The sequence below is a fragment of the Eretmochelys imbricata genome, chromosome 9 (genome assembly GCF_965152235.1).
Source record: "Eretmochelys imbricata isolate rEreImb1 chromosome 9, rEreImb1.hap1, whole genome shotgun sequence".
Taxonomy (NCBI): domain Eukaryota; kingdom Metazoa; phylum Chordata; order Testudines; family Cheloniidae; genus Eretmochelys; species Eretmochelys imbricata.
The window spans coordinates 28,433,689-28,444,655 of record NC_135580.1 but is presented as its reverse complement, the minus strand read 5'-3'; the positions used below and the strand labels follow the sequence as shown (position 1 = coordinate 28,444,655).

General features: G+C 41.8%; 1 protein-coding gene across 1 annotated transcript; it reads right to left on the bottom strand.

Moving 5' to 3' along the window:
• Positions 1-2,224: 2,224 nt before the first annotated feature.
• Positions 2,225-9,393, bottom strand: TM4SF1 (transmembrane 4 L six family member 1). Its single transcript, XM_077826881.1, has 5 exons — positions 9,217-9,393; positions 6,549-6,638; positions 6,310-6,458; positions 3,428-3,608; positions 2,225-2,239 (listed from the first exon to the last, which is right to left on the bottom strand). The coding sequence occupies exons 1-5, from the start codon at positions 9,391-9,393 to the stop codon at positions 2,225-2,227; spliced, it is 612 nt and encodes a 203-aa protein (XP_077683007.1).
• Positions 9,394-10,967: the final 1,574 nt, after the last annotated feature.

The window sequence follows — 10,967 nt, the reverse complement described above, 5'->3', positions numbered from 1 at the left end:
TCTCAGTGTTGTTCATGGAACTGTGAAGCCTTAAAATCCCTGGACAGGTTGGAAAGAGATGCAGGTCTCTGCCCAAGAGAGGTTATAGCTAGGACCAGAAGCCTAAAGCAGGTGCCCTTGGTGGACCTCAAAGGGAGAATACAGGTGCATTTGCCTGAACTGTGACAGAGCTTCTCATACGTGATGTTGGAAGAAAGCTGTCTCCATTTTGCTCACTATTTACATCTATGATGTCAGATGATGCCAAATTATCACATAGTATTTGGAGTTTATTCATGCTGAATGATGATCTTCTTTTCTGAGAGAATCACAGGACTGGTCTGAGGCAGACAGGATACATCAGCATGGTTATGTGTCACAGGGTTATTTATCTTTTTAAAATGATACTCAGATTCCTGCAGGGACTTGCTAATGCTCACCTGCAGTTCTTGGGTTGAGAAGTTTGCACCAGAACTTTTCCTAGTAAATAGGTTTGTACAAAAACATGTTGCAGGTCAGATCTTGGTTCTACACCTCCTTCCCCTGGCTGCATTCCAGGTTCTCCAGCATTTTCCCTCAGTCTCTCATTGTTACATTACCCGTCGTGCAGCTCCACTGGTGGTAGCAATGGTGGAAGCTCTAGTGTAAACAGCTTTCAGACATTTTAACCATCTTGTTGTCTGAACTTGATCAGATCAGGCTTAGACAACATGGTAGTTAAATGCTAGTGGCCAATGGCAGCCTGTCTACACTTGTGCTCCATTGGTACTACCAGTGGTGGATTTATGGCATTGCAGAAGAGAGGCAGAAAGAGCCTATTTATCTACCAGCAATAATCAGGGAATGGAGGTTGCATCTTCCTCCCAGCCTGAGAGGAGAGTAAGTGCTCCGATCCCTCCCAATAGTGAAGAGTCGAGGAAATAAATGGTGAGATCCCAGAAGAGCTAACGCCTTATGTACATAGGAAAAAGTTTGACCAGTTATACAGGTATAGCTATACCTTTATAACCCAATGTGGACACTCTTCTTCTAGTATAAGTAGGGTGACCAGACAGCAAGTGTGAAAAATCGGGACGGGGGTGGGGTGTAATAGGAGCCTATATAAGAAAAAGACCCAAAAACCGGGACTGTCCCTATAAAATCGGGACATCTGGTCACTCTCAGTATAAGAGTGACTTTTTGCAGATTAAGTTAAACCCCTTCCCAAGTGATACAAGCTTAACTACAACAAGCCACTGTTATGCTGAACTAAGAGTGGCCACAGAGGGTTATAATTAAAGCACTTTAAATGCACACCTTAGCTTGTACAAAAAAAATTCCCACGTAGACATGATCAAGAGAAACAAAACAGCAAATGAAGGCAGAGGGATTGGGGAGATATGGGGGTACGCGGAGGAGAGGCTAAAATGCAGCAAAGCTATAGGAGCAATAAAACTCTGGACCGGAAGGAAAACACTGACAGCTGGTGGGTATATATATTCTATTTTATTGTCAAATAGAGAGGGAAAGAAGTTTGAAACAGTCCAAGTTACCACTCCCCTCCCAACTCCCCATTTTCCTTTCTTCAGACTTGTCTTTTTTTCCTGCTGTTCTATCTCCACCTCTTCCCTGGGGAGATAGGGCCCCTCAGTATGTGCCTACCCTTGTCTGTCCATTAGTTGGCACCATCTGTATTTTCTGTTAGACTAGATGAATACCGAAAGTATTCATGGTATTCGTGGTTTTTGGTTTGACACAATTAAAGCAGCATTCCTTCTGTGAGTGACAGCTCCTACTGGGGGCTTCAGGGTCAGGATGGCAATGGAACACTAATGGAAAAAGCAGCTTCTGTATGAAAATCAAGAACTACCATGCCTGTAGTGAGAAACTGTACCCCATCAACACAATTAATCGATCAGTTACTTGCATTATGTTTAAATAAACCAATGAAATCCTTGTATGCAAGGTATATGTTTATAATGACAAAAATCACAGTAGGCCAAATTCTGCTGTCAGCTCCAAACACATAATAACTATTGTGTTCTTTGGGAATCCTGCACATCTTTCCAAGAACAGAACCTGGCCCAATCCGTGAATTAATGGTGACAGTGCATAGTTTGGCAAGAAGAAATGTAACATGAATAAACTGTTCTCTTTATAATTTACAGTATGTGCAATATAAAACAAGACATTCAAATAAACGTTTTACAGAATACCACAAGGATATAATTACAGTGATTTTAGCCCATTTTCAGTTGCAAATGTTCTAGCAAACGTATTTCTGTGGGGGGGAAAAAAAGAATATGTGTTAAATGAGGGAAAACAAAATCACAGAATCACATACTTTGTTCATTGTAAAAAGTAAAGTTAATAGGTTGTATAATATGTATTCAGCTTGTGGATCTATTTCCATGCCCACTAATCCTCAAAAATCCATTTATGACAGAGCCAGAAATATGTCTCAATGCCCCCAGTTAGATCATGGTGGGGAGGAGGAGAGAGAAAGAGACAACAGCTTTGAAGGTCCCATCATAATCTACCATGTTAATAATATCCATGATTAAAGCTGTATGTAATAAACATGAAACATCTTCTCAAAGAAAACATTTTAAATACCAGCATAAAGAATGCCTTTTGAAACATCTTTGAGCAGACATCATTATGGCTTTTGTTGCATTTTAAGGGCAATCAAGTTTTACCATCATTCTGTACAAGATTTCTTTTGTTTTTGAGAATGTTGATCTTTATCATTGTAAAAGTTGCCAACTTTTTCCTTTCACAAAAGAATAAAAGCTATGGAGGACGGAGAGGCACAGTGAGGAAATAAAGACCTAGTGGCTGCCTGGGAGAGTGGATGGTTCTAGGATACATGAGAGTACCTAGCGGAGCAGACTCTAGACCTGCTTGTCTGGTATCTTCAGCTGGCCATATATTGCTCCCACTGAAAACAGTTTGGCAGTTGCTTCAGTGAAAGGTCGAAAACAAACTAAGCTGCAAACCTATCATACAATTGTGTAACGTTGTAAAACGGGGGCGGGAGAGGAGATTAGGACCGAGAATTTCTTCCTCACCAAAAGACTTAATTTGTGCCTGAAACATACACCTTATCCCCTGCATGGTTAAGGTGACCAATAATTTCAAAAGGTAGAAAAGGAAATTTCCTTCTCATGTGCATATCTAATTCCCTACTTGTAGCTGACCACTTGCCCAAAATCACTCCCATTGTATTAAAGTCAAATGCCACAGGGTTTTTGTGAACGATGTGGCTCAAAGCTCACTTAATGAACCTGAGCTTCAGAAGAGGAGCCATGACAGGGAAATAATGATCTCCTGGATTAGAACTGAATGTTCTCCTTGATTAGACCCTGATGTACTTTGGTTACCGGATAATACATTATGCTATATTGTTTTTTTTATTATCTGGGAAGTGTGGTTGTAATCAAATGATACCTTGAATAGCTGCACTTACCTCTTCCCGATTACAGCAAACCCCACATATTCCTCCGAGAAAACCGTTGATTACTTGGATGGAACACAGAATTAATTCAATTCCCCCCAAGACCAGAAGAATGGAAAAGAGGGTCAAGTTCCATTCCACGATATTCCTTGGCTCCCGACACTCAGACCACCTGTCACGCTCAAGCAGATACCTGTTCATAGCAATTAAAAATGTATTAGAAACTCATGACGCAGTGAAGCGTGTCACTCCCTGGTATTTAATGTATATCAAGAGAGCAGTTGCAATATGGGGGCCTAATTCACGTACCACTAACCTTGTAAGTGGGGATGAGGGAAGCAAAGGCTTGCTTCATGCAAAACTCCCTGACACTCTAGAATGCAAGAGCAGTTATTAGGTATAGACTTTTGATAAACTAGCCTTGATTTTAAGTATAAATAGAGGGCAGGAGCAGGGTGGTAGGGAACAGAGGTAGCGTTAACACACCTTTTTATTCTCCCCAGTTCCAGAGTCAGATGGTCCACAGCATAATTTAGAGCAGTCACAGGGCTGCTCTAAGTTATGCCTGGCCATGGCCATGCCCTGGCCCTTTTTCTCCTAGGAATGGCTGCTAGGATGGAATTGGTGTAGAAAACAGCATGCTGGAGGTTGCCCTTTTGCAAGGGACTTAAATGATGCACAGCCTTTTGAATGAGCTGAACGCACTGAACACTTCTCAGATGGGGCTCAGAACCTTGCAGGATCAGGCCCTTATTTTAAGATAGTGATTGCATCCAAAGGGAACTTTGCTCTCCATTTGTCACTGTCTTACATGACAGGTTTCAGAGTAACAGCCGTGTTAGTCTGTATTCGCAAAAAGAAAAGGAGTCCTTGTGGCACCTTAGAGACTAACCAATTTATTTGAGCATGAGCTTTCGTGAGCTACAGCTCACTTCATCAGATGCATACCGTGGAAACTGCAGCAGACTTTATATATACACAGAGAATATGAAACAATACCTCCTCCCGCCCCACTGTCCTGCTGGAGACACTCTACTTGGTATCTGCAAACACGCACTTGAACTGCTCTGACCACAGGATGAACTCACTGTGTCCTAAAAGTAAATGCCTGCAGCTCCTGCCCAACCATCTGATCAGCATATTCAGCAAAAAAATTACTTATCTTCTCCTTTCTGTGCCAGTGAAAACTAAAGAAACCATCATGACAAACAACAGCCAGATGTGTTCAAATCAGATTCTCTGCTTCAGGGGGCCAGTTGAATGTAGGTGTGGCTTCCTGGTTCTCAGGCCAGCCAGCTCTGCTCTGGCACCAGACATGCACTGCTCTGGAAACAGGCCTCCAGGGGCTATCCACCGGTAAGGTATTACTGGAGTACGTCGTGCTCTGACCATGCATGCACTCCACACCCTTACTACGCCCCTTACGTGCGGGTTGACTTGGAAGTGATGTATGACTCAGCTATGCCAACTCTATGTTTCATGGGGACTCACTCCACAAAAGGAGAATCCCAAACTAGGGAAATCCAGGGGCTTTTTGGCAGCTTTGTGCAGACCAAGTTCTATTGTTTGAATTTATATCTGGTCACATTTTTTTATATCAAGGGTACCTTCATAAATAATGTGGTTTACATCCACTTTGTGTGAAGTCCAGGGTTTAAGCTTGGGAACATCCCTTGGTATCAGCTGCAACAGCTGGGTAAATTCCTACCACATTGAGTTGAAAATGCTCCCAAACCAAGATGTTCTAAACTAATTTAAAGATCTTTGCTATGTGGCTTCTGCATCTTGCTTTTTGACTCTAATAACCCTACTATTAAACACCCTCCATGACACATGGTTTCTCAATATGCTTCAGAATTTTTAGGATTCAAAATCTATATGATCATCAGGATAGTGTGTTTCTGGTCTCCCTTTTTTAAAGCTGATTGTTAATAGAGTCCTAAAACTGTGTTGTTGATTTCCACAAGATGGGGTAGGAGAAGGGGTGGGAATCAGAATTTGGTTTGTGGCTCCCCCACAGTTGGGTAGACAGGAGTGTTACAGGCCTGGGGTGATGCTCACACAGCCCCTGGGAAGGAGGTTGTCATTCATACTGAAACACTAGCAGTCTCTGATGATAAATGCAGCTTCTAAAAGAAGCACTATAGTGATCATCTGCAGAATGCTAGGGAATGGTTACTGGGCTGCTTGAGAAATATTTCCAGGCTATTGTGGCTAAAAAGGGCCATATCCAGAGGCCCGTCATGCAGAGTGTTTCCTATGGTAAGTGATGATGCCACTGTGGCAGTCATTTTGTAAAGCTTGGGATAGTTGTGAGTCCCAGTTTATATGGTCTTGAGAATTCTCCTCAGCCTGAGGGTACCCATCAGCTTTGCTGGAGGGGGAATAACCTATGAGACAATTAGGTGGCGAGGCAGGGTGAGAACTGGAGAGAAAGAGTGTGTGTTCTGTTTGGAAACAATTTATTGCAAGAACAAATAACTTAGTGACCGTACAATGGTTCTGATTTCATAGGTGCTGACTCCTCTTGAAACTTTAGTGGGAGTTGCGGGTGCTTGACACCCCTTATGATCTTGCTCCTCAGCTGTACAGAAGACAATTAGGCCCCAAAAATGAGAATACAATAGATCCATTAGTTTCTACAAAGATTAACAGCCTTTCTCCCTCTTGACTAGTTTAGGGTCCAAAAGGCAGCCCTTACTCACGTGAGTAGTCCTATGGAAACAATGGGACTACTCGTCTGAGTAAGGAGCAAATTAATGGGACAGTTTCTCCTCTCATTTTACACCAGTGCAAACCTTTTATATACCCTCCTATAAAACACAGTAAGCAGTATCAGGTCCATGGTGTTTATATACTGCAGTGCACAGCTTGCTGGTAAACAGACTACTCACCCTCCACTGGAGTTAGTGAAAGGATAGACCCAGTTCTGTTCTACAGCAGAGAGGCAGTAAGGGCCATGGGATAAACCTAAAGCTGAAATGATGAAACAGTAGCCGGACCCCAGGATTCCGATGAAGGCGGCCAGAACAGAGGACAGCATCTGCAGAGTAAACACACAAGTGATTCTCAGCATTCTGACCATTCCCTCTTAGGGACCATCCGAAAATGGTGAAGCAAAAAGCTCACTTACTGCACAGCTTTTCCCACAGTTCTCATGCCCGCAGCATCCACAGCAATTATCGTATTCTAGTCCGATGAACACTGCAGCTGGGAGGAATATCTACATAAAAACAAATAATTGTGCACTGAGTGTTTTGATAAGCTATCCTATAGGCAGGGCCTTTCCTAGGGGGGTGCAGGGCCCAGGGCGGAAGTGATGGATTTGTCTCTTCTGGGACTGACCGCACCAGCCAATTGCACTGGACCACGGAGCCCCCCAAAGCGCGGGGCCCGGAGCTATCACCCCGATTCGTCCTACCCAAGGGACAGCTCTGCCTACAGGCAGTGCATATCAAATTCTGTCCTCACTTTGTTTTTATTTAGATTTATAATTTCACAATTTAAAAATTCTGCATAGCCGATTCACTCTTACTCCCATTCCACTCCAGAGGAGTTCTCCCCTTGGCTTCAATAGGGGCAAGACTAGGCTTAGGGATAGACGGTGATAAACTATGAGAACTTCATTTTTTTTCTGTTTGTACAGTGCCTAACACAATGGGATCCTGGTCCATGACTGGGGCTCCTAGATGCTACTGCAGTTCCAATAAATAATAGTAATATTCTTCCCTGTCAATCCAACACCTTTTTTGACACACTGTGGGTCAAATCCTGCAGTCCTCTCTCAGCAAAAGTGCTCAACAAAGTAGATGGGAGCTTTCACTGAGAGAAGACCACACTCGGGCAGACTATAGTTTTGTGGGGTCCTGGACCAAAGTAAATGGGGGCCCCTCCCCACCCCTTCCACCTGCAGACCCTCCTGCACCCACACTCCTGCTGGGGAAATGGGGTCGGGACTTGAACCACCCCACCTCCTCACCTGGCACTGCTGGAGCAGGGTCGGGGCATGAGGGCTTGCCCGGCTCTGCAGGAGCGCCGGGCAAGCTGAGCAGGGCAAGCCCCTGCACACCGACCCTCCTCCCCGACTGGAGAACCGGGCAGGCGGAGCAAGCCCCTTGCCTCAACCCTGCTCCCCGCTAGGAGCTCCAGGCAGAGTGGGTCAGGGTGTGGGGACACCCATTTTTCTGGGACCTCCCAATTGGCCAGGGCTCCTGGGTACGGGCCTCTTGACCCAATGGCTAATCCACCACTGACCACACTACTAGGCTTTTTTGATGACATCCATCATTTCAACTATAATGAGGTATGATGACACTAGTTACTGAAAAGTAGTAGCAAGTGTTTTGCTTATACAGAATATCTGATATCAATGGAGTCAAAACACAAGAAGCTTCTATTGTTGGTAGAATTGTGCAAAATATTCCATGTAGAAAATGTTTTTCCTTTGTTTTCAAGTTCACAAAACTGCCATAGAATTGCAGAATTTGTGTGAAAACTTCCGATGAACTGATGCGTCTCAGATTTTCCACTCTGAATCAGTTAAAATAAAAAATTCACACTTGAAAATTTTCAACCTGCAGTGAAAAGGGAGTGAGCAGCATGACCTTGTGGATTAAACACAGGAACTGTTGAGGCCTCAGCCAATGGCTGGCCTTATTCATATTTTGTAGTCATAGCACTTGACAAACACTATCCAGTGATGCCTCGCAAAACCCTTAAGAAGGAAGTAAATATCTGTTGTGAGCACTACACACGTACTTTAAAACATATGGAAAAATAAAAACAATTTCTTCAATTGAAAACCACAGCCCCATACCTGCTGGCTCTTAAATGACATACTATTGCCCAAATCCTCCAAAGACTTATTTAGGTGCATAACACTACACACTGAGCAGGCCCATTAAAGTCAAGCGGGAAATATTCATATAGTTATGTAAGTCTTTTAATATAAGCATCTAGGTCCCCATCTTGCAATCAAGATCTGCACTGATGCAGGGTTCCACTCACATACAGCTCATTTCAGAATCGGGTCCTAAATTAACCATCTGCTGCCCTTTAGTGAAAGTTTCAGTACTTCGGAAACAGCAGTATATCCTCCTTCCCTATTTCTCTAACACACTTGGTAAGGCAACTCCCATCTTTTCATGTGCTGTATATTTATACCTGCCTACTGTATTTTCCACTCCATGCATCTGATGAAGTGGATTATAGCCCACGAAAGCTTATGCCCAAATAAATTTGTTAGTCTCTACGTCCCAAAAGGACTCCTCATTGTTTTTTCCTACACACTGGTGTGACTATAAACAACTGTTGAATTTCCCTGAATAAATACCTAGGACATGGCAGCAGCCAATGCCTCCCAGAAATCTCAGGTACATTTGAAGAAATGGTTACTACTTTTAATCAAATATAATCATTTTTAAAAGGAGAATAGATTAATAGTAAACTACATTTATAAAATACAATACAAACCCAGGGCCCAAACCTGCCAACATTTACACATGTGCGTAACTTTACTCACATGAGTAGTCTCATTGAAGGATCAGGACCTTATTTTGCATTTCTTTGTCATTCAAATTGTGAGTTCTCCCCAGATTTAAATCATACAAGATGGCAGATTAATAGTGTGATTAATAGTAATAATTTATATGGCACCACATATATGTTATAAAGTTACAGAGGTGTAAAGACTTGCTAACAAAGCCGTGAGACAAAAATCCTACAACTGACAGAGAAATATGAATATTTAAGATGTTCAAAATAAGAAAACAAATTAAAACACGCTAGCTTTAGTTACTTACCAAAATCCCTCCTCCTATAATTCCATGAAGGCACGCCACATACTTGCTAAGTTGATGTTCTGAAGCAAATCTTGTTTCACCATTGGGAAAGTAAAGCAAGATGTTAGCTACAATGCAGAGGATGGCAAGAATGAGCAACTTGTACCCAATGCACCTAGCACACTTTCCAAAACACATGTCTAAAGTTCTACAGATCTTTCTTTAGTAGCTCAGAACTACCACAGACCAGCCTGTATGGTACCCATCCAAGTGTAAAAGTAAGAACAGGTTATAGTCACACCTTCTTAAATACTCTGGGTTACTTAGTTACCTGGATGATGATTACATGTCTACATGAGCGTCAGGCCTGGTTGCAGAATGCAGGAGCAAGATGAGAGGAATATCACCGCCCATTTTAAATGAAACATTTCACACAAACGAAACCCAAGGCAGGGAAACAGTATTTTCCCACAGTGTTGATTTTGGCTTTAATACACAGTTTGGAATGAATTACAGTGGACATGATTAGGCATGAAGAACAACTTTATGCCATAATGAAAGCTCTTTTGGGAATCAGAAAAGGGTCAAGAAAAATTAAAAGAAAATGAAATCCCGTTTCAACTTCTAGGTTTATGGCCTGATTCAAAACCCACTGCAGTTAGTGGAAAGACTCCAAGTGACTTCAGTGGGCTTTGTATGAGATTCTTAATGAGCATGTAAGAATAACAGCCTGCTAGTATTTAAGAATGTGTAAAACACAATCCCATATCTTCATCAATGAATAAGAACTCATATGGCCTTGGGATGAAGCTGAAAAATGTCTAAGAAAAGGCAGACATGCTTCTAAAGATGTGTCCTTTTGTATTAATTGTCATTATAGTCTAAATTCAGATTTAATCCAGATTTGTTAGCAGCCATTTTTGTCACATCTAAACAACACAAATATTGGTAGAAAATAGTAACTATTTCCAAAAATATTATTGGAATGAAAATGTTTGGAGTTTTAACTGCAAGAAATAATCTTAGGAATAGATAATATAAAAATAGCAAATGCTAAAACACACTAGCTTGTAAAAAAAAAAAAATTGTTCCTGACAGCGAAATATACTATAGTAAGTACATGAAAATTAGTCTTCCTTTAAGTAGTATATGGCACCTAGAGGAAATGGACCGCTAAACTTAAAATTTTCAGACAAAGCAAAGAACTTGAAAGTGCTTTTATCTCGTAGGTTACACAAGAGAATATCCTCAAACTCTGCAGAACAGGAGCAGAGAGAGAGACAGACAAATGGTCAATTTAAGATTAAACAGGACTGACATCATTATGGGAATTTTTGGGGACTTCAGTCTGAACTATTAGACCCTCTGTGTCCGTGGAATAAGGTGCAAAATTATTGTGTGAAGATACTTGTTTAAAAACATACATAACGAATATTAGATATCAAGAAGTGTCATTAAATCTTCATTTTTAGGGCAGTTGGTTTTTATTTTGTTTTTGGTTTTTCTCATTTCAACTCATGGAAGGTATCAGGAGTTATGGAGTAGAGGTGTTGAAAAAGCAGTCTTAAAATCAATGTACTTAGAGTCAAATCCTGCTTCTTCATTCATGCAATTTGATTGCACACTTGACTTCAATAGGACTACTCATGCATGCAATGCAAGTAGGCTTTGAACCTTTAAAAAAACAGTGAACTTTCTTGTGCAGATGTGGAGGCATCATGGAACCCTCCGGGTATTGTAACTTTTGGCCTTGGTAATTTCCTTCTATACGA